This window comes from Pecten maximus, chromosome 4 (genome assembly GCF_902652985.1).
Source record: "Pecten maximus chromosome 4, xPecMax1.1, whole genome shotgun sequence".
In the NCBI taxonomy this organism is placed as follows: domain Eukaryota; kingdom Metazoa; phylum Mollusca; class Bivalvia; order Pectinida; family Pectinidae; genus Pecten; species Pecten maximus.
In genome coordinates this window covers 36926087-36951019 of record NC_047018.1, presented here as the reverse complement: position 1 = coordinate 36951019, position 24933 = coordinate 36926087, and the positions used below count along the sequence as shown (strand labels likewise).

General features: G+C 35.8%; 1 protein-coding gene across 1 annotated transcript in view; it reads right to left on the bottom strand.

Moving 5' to 3' along the window:
* The window catches only part of LOC117325990 (caspase activity and apoptosis inhibitor 1-like), a 109988-nt gene that overhangs the window by 51169 nt on the left and 33886 nt on the right, over nucleotides 1-24933 (bottom strand). The window contains exons 3-4 of the mRNA XM_033882541.1: nucleotides 18116-18200; nucleotides 9948-10019 (exon numbers count right to left, since the gene is read on the bottom strand). Coding sequence (XP_033738432.1) covers nucleotides 9948-10019; nucleotides 18116-18200 — 157 coding nt within the window. The remainder of the gene's footprint in view (nucleotides 1-9947; nucleotides 10020-18115; nucleotides 18201-24933) is intronic.

Sequence of the window (24933 nt, the reverse complement as noted above, 5' to 3'; positions counted from 1 at the left end):
AAAATAAACTTTTGTTTTACATTACGACTACAATAAATTACAGATGAGGAAATGATAGATTACGGGCCTGTTAGGTGTATGGTATGATAACCAATATCCAGGTAACTGGTCTGTCTTAATGACCAATCAGGCCCTATCTAGAAATCTCACCGCTGTAAGCTCTGGTGACATCACCATAACAATCCAACTAAAATACGACAATTTTTTTTCTACAGTCCGATCTTTATTATCATAAGCCATTAAATGGCAATATCTGAGTTTAAATTCCAATATTTCTGTGTAGAATAAAAAGCAGACTGAATTGAAATAATGGTTACAATGGTAAAACAAAGCTATTACATCTGTTTACAGCCATGCAATTTTGAATTTATGACCCAACGAAATACAATACAGACAGAATACAGAACTATGCCTGGAAGCAGCAGCAGCCGCAGCAACAGCAGCAGAGTGCCTGTTGTCCTTAGACATCCATCACATGACCAATCGTCGTGGTTACGACAGATTTTAAACTCTTCAATTTAATGTTTTGTATCAAAAACCTTGTCTGTCGATGCTAAATGAACTAGACTTTTTTGCCATTTAACATATGGTGATACGGTTTCCAATGAATATATCAAATATTTGTTCGAAGTATTGAGAGCTTCCTAATTTCTAGATTTTTTTTTTGTTGAGATTAATGTTGTTTCTGAATTTCATCATCATAAAGTTAGAGGAACATTTATGCTAACATTAAAAGTCCTGTGAAATACCATCCGGCACACATCATTTCATTAAAACTTGACAATAAAATCTCCCAATAGATAATATTACCGCTTTACAGATCCAGGTTTTTTTCCAACATCTTTCATCCGTAAATGCAGGAATATGAAATCTATTTCGATGCTTAGCATTTGAGCAATAAAGTGAATCTTTCATTATTTTGAGCTACTTGAATCTGTCCATTTCTCATTTGGAGTGGAAACCTTTGGGAATGTATGCCTGAACAATTACAGACTCTCCGATCCATCAGTTCTCCAGCGAGGCAAGGGTGCTAAATCAAAAACTTCATTTAAAAATTATAACAAAAATCTATCTGGCCATCAAAGGTGTGCGATCGCTTTACAAACATATGATACCAATACTATTAAATCTTAGAAAATCATTTTTTCAAAGATGATATTTCTATTTTAAATCTGATCATAAATATCTCTCTAAGTACTGGTACTTCACATAAGTCGTAAATTCATCTCAAACGAGATGCAAATGGCAATAATAAAATTTTCATGTGGTTCCTCCAAGACTTCACTGCACTTGTATTTTTTTTCCACAAAAACAAGCGATAAAATGAGATTTTCTGAAGTTTAATATTTACAGTTTTACTATGAAATAAAAGTAACTGTGGCCTATAAAACAAGATACATGTACATGTAATAAAATTTTAGGTTTAATGGCGGTTGAAATTTATAGAAATTTAAACCAACATCTACGTTTATTACTGGAAACCAACACCGAGGATGTGAAATGGTTCCTATGCATTATTAACTTACAGCGGAGAGCTGGAGACGATTATTATGCATGATATAAAAAATGAATATCTGGAACCAGTCCAATTCAGTCCGGTGCTCAAAAATAGATTAGGCAGTAAACATTTCTACAAATAAAAGACTTTTTTACCATTTCCTGAAAGGTACACAGTAAATCATAAGGTCCAATGACAAGACATAATTTTGCGATCTTTTAGGATGGTTAAGACAATGATTCGTCAACATTAAATGGAAGGTCGTGTGAAGGTCAAACTTATGTGATGTCCTTGATCAGCCAAAACTTTATGGATCTACAGTAGTCTTAACTGTCACACAGTAAAACAAACATGTTCCTCGAATGGCCTGCTAAACAGGCATAAAAATGTCAAACAACACTGCAACAAACCCTCGAGTTTTTAATGAGCATAATCCATTTCCTTACTTATACGTGTATACGACTATAATGTTGGTCGACACAGGCGTCATTGGTCAGTTGCTGATAGATGTCCAGTATGACAGTTATGACAAAAAATTCAAATGACCAGTCGTAGAAGAAACAGGAGAAAACAATCTCAATGATCGGCCCGTTATTACTTTATTAGCCTTACACGAAAACACTCCAATCTGTCATAGGTATTGCTGTGTATAGAACCAGGCCAAAGTGCACCCCTGTCACCTTTACATACTGGTTCTTGTTCTGTCAAAAGCCAGCACCATAACTTCTAACATGATATTCCCATATTGTGACAATACACATCAAGGACATACAGTAAATTGTTATTATAGGTCTCTAAAATCCTTATGAAGCAAAATGGTATAGAGCTTAAATTGATTTCAAAAACCACAGAAATATGATTTCTTATAAAAAATTTCAATAAACCCCTCTTTCTATATTTTTAACATTCATATAGACTAATTTTCATTTTTTAAATTTCCACTTACATTCTTGCCCACTTTCCTGATTTAGCCAGGAGTTTCCCGATTTCAGACCCCATGCCCTGTCTTCCAATCAAATTGATCAATTGTAGCCTCCCAATTTGGGGAGCCCTGTCCTGATAACTCTGCATGGAGCCCCTGTTCAAGTGACTTGGACTTTTACACTTTTGGCCTAAAACATCGCAGATGACACCAAGAAGTACAATATAGCTTTAAGATAAGTTTAATTCACATCTTGGTATGTACTAAGTCACATTTAATGTTGCTATTCGTTTTTGTTTTGTTTTGTACAATCTTATATATATAAACTGCCCATACAGTCAATAGCACTAATGATAGAGTTGAAAATCATCCAAATAATTAGCAAGTCAACTGTAAATCACAATAATGTTAGGGAGATATACAGTGTAGTCAAATGTATAGCCCAGCAATTAGAAATATTGAATTAGATCAACCACAGACTCAGTAAAGTAAGTCACCTATAAAATGTATGATGTATAAGTAGGTCACTCATTGATTAAGTAGGTCACCTATGGAAAGTAGGTCACCTATATACTAAGTAAAGTATGTCAGCTATAGGTCACTTACACACAAAGTTAAGTAGCACATTTAGGTCAGCTATATACTATGTAAAGTAGGTCAGCTATAGACTAAGTAAAATAAGTCACCAAATGACATAGTAAAATAGGTCACCTACAGACTAAATAAAGTAGGTAACTTTTAGATAAATATCATGTAGAATCAATGTTGATTTATTCTATATTTATCAACATCATTGTCAATGGAGTAATGAGTAAGTTACCCATTACTATGTCATCAATACTCCATTAACAACTCACAAGAACCACAAACAGCAATTAAGTCAATAAAGTCATTAATTTCAAAGCAGGCAATTAGAAAAGTCCATTTAACAGGTCACGTGTAGAATCTTTGTATTCTACAGAATATTTAAATAGAAGCCAACCTTATCAATATCTGAATTTTTTTTTTTTTTTTTTTTTTATTTTATTTAATTTTTTTCTCATAAAACTTCATTTAAGAATGATATGTAACTACATATATGATTTAATCAGAAAAACCAAATAGTAAATTAAGACTGAAGGAAATGTAAACGAAGTAAACAGAATGACAGACAAATGTATAAATCTAAATAATCCCCTTTGATCAGGATGTTTCAAATAAAACAATGCTTCTTAAAACATTTTATTGAACTCTGTAAAATCATCAAAAGGGCATTTAAAGTAAGAAGTAAAGTTAAAGGAGTGTACAACAGTGGAGATTGTCTCATACTTAGGCCTGTCAGTCAGGAGACACAATTGACAGTTATATAGACACTAATCATCCATTCTCCTACAAGTCATTTGTCATATTGTAAATCTGTGCTAATTAACCAAGCACCTGTTCTGTCAGGGGAAGTAACTTAGTTAGTTTTCACCTGGCTAGAGGACCACTGTAAATTATACACAGTTTTCTCTGGATATATCTGGTTTTCTTCATTCAATACCAACAAGTGTGTGTTTATATGAATATTAGCTATCAGAACTTGTTGCCAAATTCATGTAATATAAATAAAATCAACGTAAATACAAAAATGTAATTATAATGAATATTACCACAATAAAATAGATATTAAGAGTATACCATAGTAACACTGTACATCAGTCATATGACAATGGGACATCGGAGAAGACCACGCATAAAATATGTACAGTAACAGTGACCTTTCTATGCAGACTTTGGTACGGCAGAGTAAAAATGAATTAAAAGAATATTTTCTAGAGTTTACTTTCCTGCAATGTGAAGAAACATCTTGTTTGATACTATGATCAGCTACTGTCATAATGTTAGTCAGGGGAAGTAATTCATCTAAAAGTTATTCAGTGGGGGTTACTAAGTCAGGGGAGGTAATTTATCTAACAGTCCGTCAGGAGAGGTAACTTCTGTAACAGTTAGTAAGGGGAGATAACTTAGTCAGGGGAGGTAATTTATTTATCAGTTAGTCAGGGGAGGTAATTTATTTAACAGTTAGTCAGGGAAGGTCATTTATTTAACAGTTAGTCAGGAGAGGTAATTTATTTAACAGTTAGTCAGGGAAGGTAACTTATGTAACAGTCCGTCAGGAGAGGTAACTTCTGTAACAGTTAGTAAGGGGAGTTAACTTATTCAGGGAGGTAATTTATTTAACAGTTAGTCAGGGGAGGTCATTTATTTAACAGTCAGTCAGGAGAGGTAACTTCTGTAACAGTTAGTAAGGGGAGATAACTTATTCAGGGGAAGTAATCTATTTAACAGTCAGTCAGGGTAGGTAACTTCTGTAACAGTAAGTAAGGGGAGATAACTTATTCAGGGGAAGTAATCTATTTAACAGTCAGTCAGGGTAGGTAACTTCTGTAACAGTTAGTAAGGGGAGATAACTTAGTCAGGGGAGGTAATTTATTTATCAGTTAGTCAGGGGAGGCAATTTATTTATCAGTTAGTCAGGGGAGGTAATTTATCTAACAGGTAGTCAGGGGATATAACTTGTGTAACATTTAGTAAGGGGAGATAACTTCTGAAACAGTTAGAGGGGATATTGGCATTAAGGCATATCACAAGTAAGTGACTGCAACACAGCTCGGGGAAATAATCTGTCAAAGTCACAGTGAAATTAAACTTACAAATTAGTTTTTGAACACAAGGGAGATAACCGTAAGTCACAGTAAATTGGAACCAACTGCCCTCTAGTGTTGACTAACAGGGGAGATAAGCAGTGACAGAATATTATATCTGAAATCTATTGATACAAGACAATGCCACCTTACACAGCCGAAGTGTTTTGTGACCAGACAGAGTGACCTATGGGCATGTCTAACATGTTTGTGGTCGGCTCACAGCAAGAGTTCCAATTAATCATTAGGATATTCTGCCATATACATACATATATACTTATATATATATATCGATATGTCTGGTATGACTAATTTCTAAATTTAATGGTTCCATGGCAAAAACATAATACATCTCCACAGTTTTATCACACTGTTCTTATTCTGGAAGATGAAAAAGTGCCCTCAAACGATGTAATAGTGGGTATTGCTAAAGCCAACAACAAGCCTCCCCCCCCCCCCCCCCCCCCCCCCCATCCCTCTTGATCACAATAAAAGTGACCTTGATCTTGAATCAAAATCCCCGAAACTTGTAACTATCTGAGATATTATGTTCCTTTATCAATGTGAGAAGCTTGATCATAATCACTCAAGGAATGAAGTCACTAGATCACTGACAATATTTGGCTATGTACATACAAGACAGACATAGAGGTAGCCATTACAGCCCCTCGGGGTCACTGCTAGGGGACTAATAATACAGCTGATAAGCTAAACAATTGAATTTCAAACAGTGTTTCACTTATGAAGCTCAAAGGTCAAAATATAGGTCACAGTGACAATTCTGGTACAAGACCAACTATCTTCCGAAGATGTAAGTACCAACACACAGAAGATTTTATGTGTAATAGTATAACCAAGGAAACTGTTTTGTCTTATAGAGGTCAAATGTCCAAAGATAGTTCAGAGTGACCTGCATCAATACAGAGAGTCCAAACATCAGTTGAACATTGGTCTCTGGTGCAGCCCTGCCAACTTAGTCAGCTGAGAGACTCGTAACTGTCTGAGTACACATGTACTCGTAGTAATACTGACTAGTAGGACAGATCGAGTCATTACATGGACAACTTTAATCACCTTTTATAATACCATTTAACAGCAGACAGAAGCTGACACTGACTTAACAGCCATATATATATATAAAGTTTAACCTAGCTCCATAAAGATTATATCAAAATAACTGAAAAGAAGTGAATTATTTCTATAGCAGTGTCTACCAATTCTGTCTGTATCAATTTCCATTAGATGGCATCTTCTTCATGGAATTGCAAAACAAGAAGAAAATATGTGGAGTGGGGATGGATTTAAGAGGAGACTGATCTGTAACAACTAAGGGTTTTAAAAATGGAATCCAGGGTGGGGTTAATGAAAAGGGATATGGAGAGGAATTTATGGAGGGGTCAATGATAGGGATATCATAGAAAAGTTTATTAGGGAAAGGGATTTTGAGAGGGAATATCGATCAGGATAAAGGGAGAAAATGATGAGAAAGCCTATTGAAGGCCAATGGAGAGGGATCTCCAGGGGGAGGCCTCAGTGAGAAGGCCAATAGGAAAGGTATTTAGGGGAGGGGTCAATGAGAAGGTCAATAGGACAGGTATTTAGGGGAGGCCTCAGTGAGAAGGCCAATAGGAGAGGTATTTAGGGGAGGCCTCAGTGAGAAGGCCAATAGGAGAGGTATTTAGGGGAGGCCTCAGTGAGAAGGTCAATAGGAGAGGTATTTAGGGGAGGGGGTCAATGAGAAGGTCAATAGGACAGGTGTTTAGGGGAGGGGGTCAATGAGAAGGTCAATAGGACAGGTGTTTAGGGGAGGGTCAATGAGAAGGCCAATAGGAGAGGGATTTGGGGGAGGGGTCAATGAGAAGGTCAATAGGACAGGTGTTTAGGGGAGGGGTCAATGAGAAGGCCAATAGGAGAGGTATTTAGGGGAGGGGGTCAATGAGAAGGTCAATAGGACAGGTGTTTAGGGGAGGGGTCAATGAGAAGGCCAATAGGAGAGGTATTTAGGGGAGGGGGTCAATGAGAAGGTCAATAGGAGAGGGATTTAGGGGAGGGGGTCAATGAGAAGGCCAATAGGACAGGTGTTTAGGGGAGGGGTCAATGAGAAGGCCTATAGGAGAGGGATTTAGGGGAGTGGTCAATGAGAAGGCCTAATAGGGAGGGAGGGATTTAGGGGGAGGGGGTCAATGAGAAGACCAATAGGAGAGGGATTTAGGGGAGGGGTCAATGAGAAGGCCTATAGGAGAGGGATTTAGGGGAGGGGTCAATGAGAAGGCCTATAGGAGAGGGATTTAGGGGAGTGGTCAATGAGAAGGCCTATAGGGGAGGGATTTAGGGGAGGGGTCAATAAGAAGGCCACTAGGAGAGGGATTTAGGGGAGGGGTCAATGAGAAGGCTTATAGGAGAGGGATTTAGGAGAGGGGGGTCAATGAGAAGGCCTATAGGGGAGGGATTTAGGGGAGGGGTTAATGAGAAGACCAATAGGAGAGGGATTCAGGGGAAGGGGTCAATGAGAAGGCTTATAGGAGAGGAATTTAGGGGAGGGGGGTCAATGAGAAGGCCAATAGGAGAGGGATTTAGGGGAGGGGTCAATGAGAAGGCTTATAGGAGAGGGATTTAGGGGAGGGGTCAACGAGAAGGCCAATAGGACAGGGATTTAGGGGAGGGGACAATGAGAAGGCTTATAGGAGAGGGATTTAGGGGAGGGGTCAACGAGAAGGCCAATTGGAAAGGTATTTAGGGGAGGGGTCAATGACAAGGCCACTAGGAGAGGGATTTAGGGGAGGGGTCAATGAGAAGGCTTATAGGAGAGGGATTTAGGGGAGGGGGGTCAATGAGAAGGCCTATAGGGGAGGGATTTAGGGGAGGGGTTAATGAGAAGACCAATAGGAGAGGGATTCAGGGGAAGGGGTCAATGAGAAGGCTTATAGGAGAGGAATTTAGGGGAGGGGGTCAATGAGAAGGTCAATAGGAGAGGGATTTAGGGGAGGGGTCAATGAGAAGGCTTATAGGAGAGGGATTTAGGGGAGGGGGGTCAATAAGAAGGACAATAGGAGAGGGATTTAGGGGAGGGGGTCAATGAGAAGGCCAATAGGACAGGGATTTAGGGGAGGGGACAATGAGAAGGCTTATAGGAGAGGGATTTAGGGGAGGGGTCAACGAGAAGGCCAATTGGAAAGGTATTTAGGGGAGGGGTCAATGAGAAGGCCAATAGGACAGGGATTTAGGGGAGGGGTCAATGAGAAGGCCTATAGGGGAGGGATTTAGGGGAGGGATCAATGAGAAGGCCAATAGGAGAGGGATTTAGGGGAGGGGTCAATGATAAGGCCTATAGGGGAGGGATTTAGGGGAGGGATCAATGAGAAGGCCAATAGGAGAGGGATTTAGGGGAGGGGTCATTGAGTAGGCCTATGGAGAGAGATTTAGGGGAGGGGTCAATGAGAAGGCCTATAGGGGAGGGATTTAGGGGAGGGGTCAATGAGAAGGCCTATAAGGGAGGGATTTAGGGGAGGGGTCAATGAGAAGGCCTATAGGGGAGGGATTTAGGGACTGAGGACTCTCTTTAAGTGCAATGTGCTCTCCATTATAAACCCCTAGCTACCCTGATAAAAGTGACAGTATTTAAAAAAGCATTCTCATTTTATCCCGGTATCATTACTCAAACTACAAAATGTCTTGTCAAACACAATAACATTATAGTGAATTTAATCTAATTCTAATTTAAAAGCAAATTTCCACAATTGGTTTTTATTTTTTCAAATTTTATTTTGTTCTAATGATAAATTTACATGTTTTTAAATTCGAATTGAAATATCAAATTGACTTTTGTTAAATTAAATTCTGTTCGATCCATGACATGGAGATCTGATGTAATTAAATCCAAACATCTAAAGAAACGCCACACTACATCTCTTTGTGTCGCTTTATTATGTCCAAATTTCAAAAGCCATTTTTTTTATGTTATCATATATCCTACTTAATGTCGTGACATGAAAAGAAAAGAGAAAATTTTGAATGTAATAAAGGAATGAGAATTTGATGACAAGAGCATGCTTGTGCTGGCTATGTTGGTGACAGGTTTGACAACACCAATGAAGGGATTCCTCTTTAATGTAGGGTGAGTCACTATAGCACTACGGACATTTAACAGATCACCTGACATGTTTTACCTGTGAATTTAAGGTTAATGTGCTAGCTAAAACAACAGGTTTAAAACTAGCCATGGGAACATTCTGTCCCCGTGGTCAGCAATGTTGTTAGCCTGGACACCAGTCTCCAGCCATGTGTCTGTCACTTTAGACTTGGGCTCTTCTAGTCAAACTCAAACCATCTATATGTATTTCTAAATCTTTGTAAAGGTTAAAAGTTATCAAACATGATAAAAAAATTTGGAAGCTTTCAGGTTAATATTGCAAAAGTTGTTAATATTCAATAAATTACATGATTCATAAACTGGAGGGAGCCTCAAAAGCGACAGTCAACATTTTTTTTTAAACTTGTTCATTGAACAAGTCATACTGTCCCCCTGCAAGTTGTTACTCTGTAATCATGCCCTTTGGGAATCAGATAGAATTTAAAGTTCAAAGGGCTACAACTCCCTCAAAAGGTGTGATAATGAACTAAGACTTGTGTTTGATATTCAATTTTTATTACCACGCCACTTTGATACAGAATGCATTATCTGTAAGGAGAAAATCTATCAGGTCCAGGGACAGACAGATGGAGGGCTGGCATCCTTAACTCCAACCAAGGTCAAACATATGTACAACACAGATTATACACATGATGGTGTGAGTTTATTACACCAAGATCAAACTTGCAAATGACACAGATTTTTTTTCCAAATCTTGTGAGAGTTACTTACCTTTGTGGACCTCTTCATCCTCTGAGCTCTCATCGTCTGTTCCAGAGGAGGAAATATTGGCTGGATCATCACCTGACAGAAAACATGTAATTAAATGTCAATCCAAATCGAAAAAAAGGTAAAAAAAACAACACCATTCTTCATGTTCAATAACATCAATGAAATGATTCAATGGGATTTTCTGTTTTTCTTTTTTTTTTTAATTATTTTTTTTTTTAACCATTTTTCTGTGAATAGGAATACACTAGAATTGTTTATTAGTTATATGTATTAGAAGGCAGTTTACCCCTATATAAATGTCTATATCACACGATGACTTAGACTGGCCCCTAAGTTTTTTGTTAGAACTGCTCCACTAAATTTTAATACTAGATTATCTCCCCCTAGTTTGAAACTTAGTGTCTTTAATCAGAACCAGACATATCCTAGAGACCAAAATCATAAAAGTCAATTTTATTTATAATTTTAATATTCTAGAGACAGGGAGCCAGTCTAACGATGACTATGTAAATTACTGCAATTTGTTTGAGCAAACATGCAGAATTGTAAATACCTGCAGATTTACATTTCTATGAGACTTGACCATGCACTAAAACACATTACTTTAACGATGTTTGACCAAGGACAAAGTGTTTCTTTTAAGGTGTTTGTCCAAATAGAAAGAGTTTCTTTAATGACATTTCACCAATGAGAAAGATTTCACTTTATGACATTTGACCAATTATAAAGAGTCACATTTAGGACATTTGACCAATCAGAAAGAGTTAACTTTATGACCTTTGACCAATTATAAAGAGTCATATTTAGGACATTTGACCAATCAGAAAGAGTTAACTTTATTACCTTTGACCAATTATAAAGAGTCATATTTAGGACATTTGACCAATCAGAAAGAGTTAACTTGATTACATTTCACAAATGAGAAAGAGTCCCTGTAACATATTTGACCAATGATTAGCTAGGTTTATTTATGTTTGCACCAGAGAAATGGGCTACTTTAACGCTCTTGACCAATGCTAATGAATTATCTTTGACATTCAATCAGTGAATAGTGGTCATTTTATGGCATTTGACAAATGTAATTTAATGTATATACAGTGTAATAATGATCCCTTAATTAACCCACATCAGAATATACTACCTATTTAATTTCGCTAAGACCATTCAATCCCAACTTTATAAAACCTTGACCTTGTACAGGTCTGACCTTTGATATTGCAGAGTGCTATACTTCATAAATGAGCATCAATTTAATCATCAGAAAACAAAAGTGAAGAAATCCTTCTGAGCAAGTGATGGATTTTGTAGTGTTTGAGGTAAATGTACTATGGTGTATTGCGGTTTACTGATTTAAAATTTAATGTACTCTCTCAGATCACCGCAGGGTGTGTAGAACCGTATCTATAATTCCATCATTTGAATCAAGCTTGTAGTCATTATAGATTTTTTTTACAAAATTTTTTCTTCTTGAATGAACATTACTAATCACCACCTGTTTCATCACTAATGTATAAAGTCCCTGATCTACAACGCTGAAAAAACACGAGTTCTTCAACTCTACCGGGACGGAGTTGCCGGGGTTCTCAGAACTGTACACCTGACAAAGTCTACAGAGAAATACATTGGAATTCTGTCCTATACTGGTGAGCTTTTAAAACAGAAACGAGGAATCCAGTTTTTATGATATATCTTGTTCAGCTTAACCAATATGGCTGATGGCTGCCATGTTTTTTTAGTCTGTTTTATGGATAGACAGTGTTGCAGCATTATAAGAAAAAGAAATGACCTTTGAAGTTGTAGATAAGACACACATGTTTAATTGTCTCGTAGCTGGAATCAACATGTTTAAACCTGCTACGATAAAATGCTAACTTTGTCATTTAGTTCTCGAGGTACACATACTCACGACATTTCTAATACACCGATCCTGTTTAAAACAGCAGCATCTTACATAATATCAGCCACTTAAAACTTGGTGAATATCTGTGAGAAATTACTGGGATGTATTACCTCCCTTCACTTGACAGCTTGAGTGTTATGTAACAACTAAAAGAACACTAAAGTAGTCAGCCTGAAACATCTGCATTCTCATACCATTTATTATTTAAATTTCAGCTACAGCAAACAGTTAATCTTGATTTAATATGAAATTCAAATAAAAGTTAAAAATTATTTTTCAAGCATTTCAAATTCTAATTGAATTAATTTAAAACTTAAAAGTAAGAAATTGTTATTTAGAAATTTGAAACAAATTCAAATATTGACCTTTCTTTCTTAATGAAGCATTATATTTAAATTGAGTTGGTGTAACACTTCTTCTTTCTTAAACTATAGGCCCAATGGCCCTGTATCACTCATCTGTTACTAATGGAACCTTAAGGTCATTTATACTGATGACCACCATATTCAAATTCAGAGTTGGCAAAGTTTGTTCATTGATTTTTCCATTGGTTAGGTCCTATTGACAGTCAAAATCAAGACTCTAAGCCTTTAAATTTGGTTATTGAGAAGAAGTTGCTTAGATGTTTTAGCGCATTTTTCCACAGTGACCTTGAAGGTAGGTCAAGGACATTCATTTGAATAAACTTTGTAGCCCTTCATACCAATATGCTACTGGGCCAATATCAGGTCTTTGGGCCTTTGTAATTGGATTATTGAGAAAAAGTCCCTCAAAGATTTTAGCACATATGACCCCAAAGTAGGTCAAGGTCATTCATTTTAACAAGCTTGGTAGTCATGCATCTCAGTATCCAATGTCCTATCTTACTTTTAGAGTTGGGTTGTGTTTTGTATTGTTTAACGTCCTATCTTACTTTCGAGTTTGGTTTTGTTTTGTATTGTTTAACATCCTATTAACAGCTATGGTAATGAAAGCTGATCTCAACTGTGTTTTACATGCATGCTTGTCTTTTTGAGAAACAGAGCCATACATCACAAATTTGACAAGAACACTGACAACCTCACCTACCTGTAAAAACATGCCTAACAATTAGTGTATGGGGTTGACCATTGCCATGTCACGAAACAAGGATTTAGCTCCCAAGAGATCTGGGGCTATATACAGTTATAGTGCAGGGATTTCAATGTTATGAACCAAAGACCTCTTTGACCTTAAGCAGGTGAAGGTCACCTGTAAGAGTTAGAAATAAAGACCTCTGCCCAGAGAGCCTTTTGGACAAGTATCATGACACTTGACCTTATGGAACTAAAAAGAAAATTCTTAAAACGTGTTTTACAAGTTATAGCCAAATCTAGTCTTTGATCCTGACCAGCTCTCAGAATTGACCTTCATGACCTTACCGCCAATACACTGATGGTCTACATGAAAGTGTGTGTATATATATACGATAGAAGCACAGTAATAGCATGTTTCTTGACCTAGCTGGTACTTCAAACAGATAATTTTTGAGGATGAAATTGATAAGATTTCATTAAAACATTTATAAAGGGTACACATTCATTTGTAAAATGTCAATCTGTGTACAATAATTTGACAATGTACAGCTAATAGAAAGAGAGACGAAACCATCCATGAGTATACCAATAGCTCTTGTTTGAAGATGTTTACTAGATTTCAAACATACTACAAATCATTTACCAAAAGATAAAACATTTTTTTCTTGTAGGTCAGCAGATATGACATGGCCGTCACTGGTGTCCTCAGTAAATAAATGACTTCTCCCTAGCAAGGTCTGCATGACCTTGACCCAATGCAGGAGCCAGCATCATCCCCAAGTGCTTTATAAGATTAACGACTTAAACATGGTCAAAGATAGACTTAGACACAACAAATTCTATTGAATAACTAATGAACTATTACAACATATATAAATTTTCCTTTGGTTTTCATGTCTGAAGACAAAAACAATTTTGGCCCTCTGATATGTGTCATCCTCGCTGGTTCTACCCGGAATGTTATTAAGACGGATGGTAGGCGGGGATGTAAGTGGATTTTCTTCCTGTTTTGTGGTCGCCATTTTATTTGTTCACCGGTGGAGTCTGGTTTTGCACACAAAATCTGCTATTACAGATTCCGGTGTCCAACCATTTATCAAATTTTGGCTGCAGATGGCAGGGCCTAGTCACAGCAAACACTGGGAAATCTCGCATCTAATGACAAGGCGAGCTGATAATGCAGTTTCTAAATTGAATATACAACCATTCCACAATATCAATTATACCCTAGTTGCAAGCCTCTTGGTCACAGGCTCAGACAGACCAAAGACAAAACAGACTCAGACTAGCCAATTTGAAGTGAAATTGAAATTAAGACAACGGTTGTATAAAGTCAATACAGATATATGCCGAATGGACAATATATACATTATGGAAATGACACATTTCAAAATGAAAAGGAAAAAAAATATGAATAGCAATTAAGATAAGAGACAAACTGCCACTTGGGTATATGCAATGTGGAGGTCGGAAAGTCATTAATTCTCATTCTTAGACCATTGATCTCTACTGAAAGGAAAAGCATTAAAATAAAACGCTATGAGGACAGTTGATAAAATTCATCTCTATGTGACAATGGGGCTGTACTTATACCAGAGTCACAGCTTGGAATTATATAACATTATGAGGATCAAACAGAAAGCTATTGATTTCCGGTCCAACAGTTCTAGAGGAGGGGTTTTTCATTTCAGTAACATTCTTGCCAAATTTCACATATAGGTATTTTGGAAAGAAAATCTTGTAAATAAAGATTAGACATAAGCTATAATTAAATCCTTTTATTTATTTACGATTCAAAAATGAAATTGATTTAAGAGAGAAGAGCAGATTGATATGTAGGTTTAAGGTATTAACTCTGTCAGAAGGAGGTCTATAAATGTATTATTGTAGGAGGTTTAAAATAGATCTCATGGAAATAACGGGCAGATGGCAGCTTAGTGTGCAGTTACAATGAGTATAAAGGGGCAGAAAACCCTTACTAACCTCAGATGATTGACAGCTAACTGCATGTATCTCAAATATTTAGGATTGGCAGAACATATTTTTCATTTTACATAAAAAAATGTTTTGTCTGGACATGAAAAAAATTCGACTTTGATTAAAAAATTGTATTTGTCAACACAAAATTTTTGTTGGCTCTAACATGCTTAATCTTTAATGCATACAAACGAAATTGATCATTAAAATTGAACTGATAAATACAGGTCTGCTAAAATTAATACTGTAAGATACGTTAGATAGGTACCAACCTACTAAGATATGTTAGATAGGTACAGACCTACTAAGATATGTTAGATAGGTACCGACCTACTAAGATACATAAGATAGGTACTGACCTACTAGGATACGTTAGATAGGTACTGACCTACTAAGATACGTTAGATAGGTACTGACCTACTAAGATACGTTAGATAGGTACTGACCTACTAAGATACGTTTGATAGGTACCGACCTACTAAGATACGTTAGATAGGTACCGACCTACTAATTTAAGATACGTTTGATAGGTACCGACCTACTAAGATATGTTTGATAGGTACTGACCTACTAAGAAATGTTTGATTGGTACCGACCTACTAAGATACGTTCGATATGTACCGACCTACTAAGATATGTTAGATAGGTACCGACCTACTAAGATACGTTAGATAGGTACCGACCTACAAAGATATGTTAGATAGGTATCGACCTACTAAGATATCTTACATAGGTACCGACCTACTAAGATACGTTTGATATGTACCGACCTACTAAGATACATTTGATAGGTACCGACCTACTAAGATATGTTAGATAGGTACCGACCTACTAAGATACGTTAGATAGGTACTGACCTACTAAGATACCTTAGATAGGTACCGACCTACTAAGATACATTTGATAGGTACCGACCTACTAAGATACGTTAGATAGGTACTGACCTACTAAGATACGTTTGATGGGTACCGACCTACTAAGATATGTTAGATGGGTACCGACCTACTAAGATACGTTTGATAGGTACCGACCTACTAAGATACATTTGATGGGTACCGACCTACTAAGATACATTTGATAGGTACAGACCTACTAAGATACGTTAGATAGGTACCGACCTACTAAGATATGTTAGATAGGTACAGACCTACTAAGATACGCTAGATAGGTACTGATCTACTAAGATACGTTTGATAGGTACTGACCTACTAAGATACATTAGATAGGTACTGACCTACTAAGATATGTTAGATAGGTACCGACCTACTAAGATATGTTAGATAGGTACTGACCTACTAAGATATGTTAGATAGGTACCGACCTACTAAGATACGTTAGATAGGTACTGACCTACTAAGATATGTTAGATAGGTATACCGACCTACTAAGATATGTTAGATAGGTACTGACCTACTAAGATACGTTAGAAAGGTACTGACCTACTAAGATACGTTAGATAGGTACTGACCTACTAAGATACGTTAGATAGGTACTGACCTACTAAGATATGTTTGATAGGTACCGACCTACTAAGATACGTTAGATAGGTACCGACCTACTAAGATACATTAGATACGTACTGACCTACTAAGATACGTTAGATAGGTACTGACCTACTAAGATACGTTAGATAGGTACTGACCTACTAAGATATGTTTGATAGGTACCGACCTACTAAGATACGTTAGATAGGTACCGACCTACTAAGATACATTTGATGGGTACCGACCTACTAAGATACATTTGATAGGTACCGACCTACTAAGATATGTTAGATAGGTACAGACCTACTAAGATACGTTAGATAGGTACTGATCTACTAAGATACGTTTGATAGGTACTGACCTACTAAGATACATTAGATAGGTACTAACCTACTAAGATACGTTAGATAGGTACTGACCTACTAAGATATGTTAGATAGGTACTGACCTACTAAGATACGTTAGATAGGTTCCGACCTACTAAGATATGTTAGATAGGTACCGACCTACTAAGATACGTTTGATAGGTACTGACATACTAAGATATGTTAGATAGGTACCGACCTACTAAGATACATTAGATACGTACTGACCTACTAAGATACGTTAGATAGGTACCGACCTACTAAGATACATTAGATACGTACTGACCTACTAAGATACGTTAGATAGGTACTGATCTACTAAGATACATTAGATAGGTACTGATCTACTAAGATACGTTTGATGGGTACCGACCTACTAAGATACGTTAGATAGGTACTGACCTACTAAGATACGTTAGATAGGTACTGACCTACTAAGATACCTTAGATAGGTACCGACCTACTAAGATACATTTGATAGGTACCGACCTACTAAGATACATTAGATAGGTACTGATCTACTAAGATACGTTAGATAGGTACTGACCTACTAAGATACGTTTGATGGGTACCGACCTACTAAGATACGTTAGATAGGTACTGACCTACTAAGATACGTTAGATAGGTACCGACCTACTAAGATACGTTAGATAGGTACTGACCTACTAAGATACGTTAGATAGGTACCGACCTACTAAGATACGTTAGATAGGTACTGACCTACTAAGATACGTTAGATAGGTACTGACCTACTAAGATACGTTAGATAGGTACTGACCTACTAAGATACATTAGATAGGTACTGACCTACTAAGATACGTTTGATGGGTACCGACCTACTAAGATACGTTAGATAGGTACTGACCTACTAAGATACGTTAGATAGGTACCGACCTACTAAGATACGTTAGATAGGTACCGACCTACTAAGATACGTTAGATAGGTACTGACCTACTAAGATACGTTATATAGGTACCGACCTACTAAGATACGCTAGATAGGTACCGACCTACTAAGGTACGTTAGATAGGTACCGACCTACTAAGATATGTTTGATAGGTACCGACCTACTAAGATACGTTAGATAGGTACTGACCTACTAAGATACGTTAGATAGGTACTGACCTACTAAGATATGTTAGATAGGTACCGACCTACTAAGATATGTTTGATAGGTACCGACCTACTAAGATACTTTTGATAGGTACCGACCTAAGATAAGTTAGATAGGTACCAACCTACTAAGATACGTTAGATATGTACCGACCTACTAAGATACATTAGATAGGTACCGACCTACTAAGATATGCTTGATAGGTACTGACCTACTAAGATATACGCTAGATTGGTACCGACCTACTAAGATACGTTAAATAGGTACTGACCTGCTAAGATACGTTTGATACGTTTTTTAGACATGATCTCCAGCTGGTTTTGACATCGCTGCTTCAGGTCCTCCAATGGTAGTTCCTGGTTATATAGAAACACATGAAATGGTCAACATAATGTTCCTATAAAGGTCATAGAACTGTTAACATAATATTCCATACAAAGTCATACAAACGTCAATATACTATCCATTCCAAGGTCATACAAATGTCCACATTATATTCGTTAAAAGGTCATACAAATGTCCACATTATATTCGTTACAAGATCATACAAATGTCCACATAATATCCCATACAAAGTCATACAAATGTCCACATAATATCCCATACAAGGTCATACAAATGTCCACATTATTTTTGTTACAAGGTCATACAAATGTCCACATAATATCCCATACAAGGTCATACAAATGTCCACATAATATCCCATACAAACATCAATGTAATATTCTATACAAGGTCATACAAATGTCCACATTATATCCCATACAAGGTCATACAAATGTCCACATTATATCCCATACAAGGTCATACAAACTTCAATGTAATATTCTATACAAGGTCATACAAATGTCCACATTATATCCCATACAAGGTCATACAAATGTCCACATAATATCCGTTACAAGGTCATACAAATGTCTACATAATATTCCATACAAAGTCATACTAATGTCAACATTATATTCCATACAAGGTCATGCAAAGGTCAAGAGCTGGTTTTCTGTGATCAGACCAAACAAATCAACTCCTTTTGTGCCATACAGTTATAATTACTTAAACTGGATGTTTAGCCACCAGAGGAAGCCAAAGCGTACTGATGGATGCTCTTCGGAGCCCGTCAACAAACTAAGTTGTGGGCTCCATCATGATAACAGGCCCACCACGTGATGGTCTTATAGTTTGTTGATGGTCTCCAAAGGGCATCACTCGGGCAAAAATATGTGTGACACGATACAACATAGAAACGAAAAATTGCCAGGAAACCCTACGGCCTCTCAAATCCAAGGCAAAGTCCCTGGTGGAAAAAAAGGTTGTACAGTATCTGGTGGGTATGTGACATAAGCTTACACAGTGTAGCACTATACCCAACAGTAGTACAGTATCCACTCGTCACAATACACTTCGCTGCGTGACTTGGCCCTACAGTGGGTATAGAACGGAACACAAATATGCAAAAGACACTGCTATGATACATTGGCTTTGCATCGTTACTATGGATATTAAAATCGGATGGGGCTTTGTTTATTTCATATCACAAAGAGATAAAATTGTCATACTAATATAGCCATTTCTCTAAGGACTGTTAAAAGGCTTCCAATTAGGATTAAACATACAGCAGTTCATTTGAAATTCTATAGAACTACACAATCGCGTAAAGTAAAGAGAATTTTACGGCACTAGAATTACACTGTAACACTGGAAATTAAATTTACCTCTGCCATTGAAAACACATCTAGTGAAAACCAACACATAATTGTGTCACAGGTTCCATCTGTTGAAATATTATCAAAACATTGGCATTCAAATAAAGAGGAATTCTAACCTTTTCCAATATATTTCTGTATCCAAATTTCAAAAACATTGGCATTAAATGCCAAGCTCGAGTGTTCAGGAAATGGTAAAAATATGAATGTGTTTAAGTATGTTTTAATGTCATACTATGGATCAATCTATCATTTTATTACCAACTTGAAAAAGGTAATTTCCTGTAATTTGTGCTTAACTGGTATAAATTAATCCCGGGGAATACAAAACAAGCAGGTAGATGGCGCCACGGGAGATTCCTTCTCTGGTGTCTCCATATAGATGCCACCTACATTAACAGCTTCAAAGCCTAAACTTATCAATTTTAAATTTCTTACCAGCCAAGCCCTACCTTTATCTTCGTTAATTTAAATAGGTAAACTATCTACCTGTGTTACCTGTTAGGAGAACTGATTAACCTGTGGCCAGGTGCAATCCTTGTAACCTGCGGGCACATAGCCTATGCACTCTAACACAAAATCAACCAATCACTCAACACTACACTCTCTAATTCAAAGAAAAAACGGCACCATTAAATGGAATTCTTTATTTCTTGTACAAATATTTTCAAGAGATAAAAATCTGTGGCGTACTTGTAGAAGAAAGACGATCACTGTGACCAGTCCTGGACCAATGTCAGACAGAGAACACGTTTTATCATATAAATTGATGTTGTTGGGGGTTTCCTTTGTTTTTTTCAACCAAATGGGTTTAAATAAGGTCATAATTTTCAGAAAATGAACATTCTTAATACCACTTTATTTTCTTTTTATTACAAGTTTTTTTAACGTCAGTTGGTATTTAAACCCAGACCATAAATTGCATGGATTTTACGACCCATATCTTCATCAAAGATTGCAAGAACTATGGACAATAAAACTTGAATGATGGGTTCGGGGAGGTCACCAAGCCGCAAGGAAATGCATACCAATTAAAACCCCAACCTATACATAGTAATACTAATTCTGATCAAACGCCATTGATATGATTTCGTTGCTTGATAATCGGCTATGTAATACAAGAGGTGGCAAGGCATGTGTAATTCTCCTTTGTAGAATGGTACCAATACGGAGGGGTACACATTTTTAAGGAGAAATGGGTCTCGATTAAAAGGGTTAATCAGTATTTTAACAATAACAATATATTCTCTCATTAAATCCTTACATATACCCTCTATGACCTTTACATGACCTATACTGTCAAATTATACAAAGACATTTAAAGAATTATGAACATCAAATAAAACAGTAGATAATATAGGATACAGAATATAAGTATAGGATACAGTAGATAAGTATAGGATACAGTAGATAAGTATAGGATACAGTAGATAAGTAATAGGATATAGTAGATAAGTATAGGATACAGTATATTAGTATAGGATACAGTAGATAAGTATAGGATACAGTAGATAAGTATAGGATACAGTAGATAAGTATAGGATACAGTAGATAAGTATAGGATACAGTATATAAGTATGGAATACAGTAGATAAGTATTAGATACTGTAGATAAGTATAGGATACAGTATATAAGTATAGGATACAGTATATAAGTATAGGATACAGTAGATAAGTATAGGATACAGTAGATAAGTATAGGATACAGTAGATAAGTATAGGATACAGTAGATAAGTATAGGATACAGTAGATAAGTATAGGATACAGTATATAAGTATAGGATACAGTATATAAGTATAGGATACAGTAGATAAGTATAGGATACAGTAGATAAGTAAGGATACAGTAGATAAGTATAGGATACAGTAGATAAGTATAGGATACAGTATATAAGTATAGGATACAGTATATAAGTATAAGATACAGTAGATAAGTATGGGATACAGTAGATTAGTATAGGATACAGTATATAAGTATAGGATACAGTAGATAGGTATAGGATACAGTATATAAGTATGGGATACAGTAGATAAGTATAGGATACAATAGATAAGTATAGGATACAGTATATAAGTATAGGATACAGTAGATAAGTATAGGATACAGTAGATAAGTATAGGATACAGTAGATAGGTATAGGATACAGTATATAAGTATGGGATACAGTAGATAAGTATAGGATACAGTAGATAAGTATAGGATACAGTATATAAGTATAGGATACAGTATATAAGTATAGGATACAGTATATAAGTATAGGATACAGTAGATAAGTATAGGATACAGTAGATAAGTATGGGATACAGTATATAAGTATAGGATACAGTAGATAGTATAGGATACAGTAGATAAGTATAGGATACAGTAGATAAGTATGGATACAGTAGATAAGTATGGGATACAGTATATAGTATAGGATACAGTAGATAAGTATAGGATACAGTATATAGTATAGGATACAGTAGATAAGTATAGGATACAGTAGATAAGTATGGGATACAGTAGATAAGTATAGGATACAGTATATAGTAGGATACAGTAGATAAGTATAGGATACAGTAGATAAGTATAGGATACAGTAGATAAGTATGGGATACAGTAGATAAGTATAGGATACAGTAGATAAGTATAGGATACAGTAGATAAGTATAGGATACAGTAGATAAGTATAGGATACAGTAGATAAGTATACGACAAAGTAGATAAGTATAGGATACAGTAAATAAGAACAGGATACAGCAGATAAGTATAGGATACAGTAGATAAGTATAGGATACAGTATATAAGTATGGGATACAGTATATAAGTATAGGATACAGTATATAAGTATAGGATACAGAAGATAAGTATAGGATACAGTAGATAAGTATAGGATACAGTATATAAGTATAGGATACAGAAGATAAGTATAGGATACAGTATATAAGTATAGGATACAGTATATAGTATAGGATACAGTAGATAAGTATAGGATACAGTATATAAGTATAGGATACAGTAGATAAGTATAGGATACAGTAGATAAGTATAGGATACAGTATATAAGTATAGGATACAGTAGATAAGTATAGGATACAGTATATAAGTATAGGATACAGTAGATAAGTATAGGATACAGTAGATAAGTATAGGATACAGTATATAAGTATAGGATACAGTAGATAAGTATAGGAATACAGTAGATAAGTACAGGATACAGTAGATAAGTATAGTATACAGTAGATAAGTATAGGATACAGTATATAAGTATAGGATACAGAAGATAAGTATACGATACAGTATATAAGTATAGGATACAGTAGATAAGTATAGAATACAGTATATAAGTATAGGATACAGTAGATAAGTATAGGATACAGTAGATAAGTATAGGATACAGTATATAAGTATAGGATACAGTAGATAAGTATAGGATACAGTAGATAAGTATAGGATACAGTAGATAAGTATGGGATACAGTAGATAAGTATAGGATACAGTAGATAAGTATGGGATACAGTATATAAGTATAGGATACAGTATATAAGTATAGGATACAGTAGATAAGTATAGGATACAGTAGATAAGTATAGGATACAGTATATAAGTATAGGATACAGTAGATAAGTATAGGATACAGTAGATAAGTATAGGATACAGTATATAAGTATAGGATACAGTATATAAGTATAGGATACAGTATATAAGTATAGGATACAGTAGATAAGTATAGGATACAGTATATAAGTATAGGATACAGTAGATAAGTATAGGATACAGTAGATAAGTATAGGATACAGTAGATAAGTATGGGATACAGTAGATAAGTATAGGATACAGTAGATAAGTATGGGATACAGTATATAAGTATAGGATACAGTATATAAGTATAGGATACAGTAGATAAGTATAGGATACAGTAGATAAGTATAGGATACAGTATATAAGTATAGGATACAGTAGATAAGTATAGGATACAGTATATAAGTATAGGATACAGTAGATAAGTATAGGATACAGTATATAAGTATAGGATACAGTAGATAAGTATAGGATACAGTAGATAAGTATAGAATACAGTAGATAAGTATAGGATACAGTAGATAAGTATAGGATACAGTAGATAAGTATAGGATACAGTAGATAAGTATAGGATACAGTATATTATACAATTATAGCCTTTTGATGAGGTCGATGCATGGTTTTATTGACCGAAGAAAAATTATCGACCGAGGACGAAGTCCGAGGTTGATAATTTTTCTTCGGTCAATAAAACCATGCATCGACCGAAATCTAAAGGCTATAACTGTTTTATTATTTTTCTTGGTTTTGTGTTCATCAAATAAACAATAAAACATTTCTTCAAATTTGAACATTTATTTCTGTCACAACAAAAGAATTTTCATTTCTGAAAAATGTTATAATTGATGGTTATGTTTTGACAACTGATGTTAACCTCACGTGTCAATTCCAAGTGTCTTTGTATTCTGTGTCTGTATGATAAGAGAGTAGATTTTTTGTACAGTTCTCCGTTTTTGTTCCTCATTTCAAGATAAAAGTTAGCCAGGGCCTCATCTAGCTCGGAGATTTCATACGTTTCAAACTCCGCAGAAAGACTTTTACTTGTAAGGTATTCTCTAAATACTCGCACTGCCGTCGTGGTAACTCTTTTCGTGTTTGCCGCATCTGCATTGTTAAAGATTCTGTCTTTTTCATCCACTGACAGAGAAGCAAACCTGTCAGCCATTTCGACTCGTCTCGTCTGCGATTGTTTACAATCAAGATCACGCTAGACGCTTGACTGTTTATTTCAGTGCCCTTCTGAATCAAACGCTCAAATGACTAACATGCTCTGATGCTCTGCCGCGGTTTTTTCCCGATCTATTTATAGATGGATCGGTCAATCAACTTTTTCAATCAACTTTTATCGGTCGATCACTGTTTTAAGGATGGTCACGTGGGGTCTCAACGTCCAATGATATTGGCGCAAAAACTAACTAAAATAATAAAAGTATAGGATACAGTAGATAAGTATAGGATACAGTATATAAGTATAGGATACAGTAGATAAGTATAGGATACAGTAGATAAGTATACGATACAGTAGATAAGTATAGGATACAGTAGATAAGTATAGAATACAGTATATAAGTATAGGATACAGTAGATAAGTATAGGAATACAGTATATAAGTATAGGATACAGTAGATAAGTATAGGATACAGTAGATAAGTATAGGATACAGTATATAAGTATAGGATACAGTAGATAAGTATAGGATACAGTATATAAGTATAGGATACAGTAGATAAGTATAGGATACAGTAGATAAGTATAGGATACAGTAGATAAGTATATGATACAGTAGATAAGTATAGGATACAGTAGATAAGTATAGGATACAGT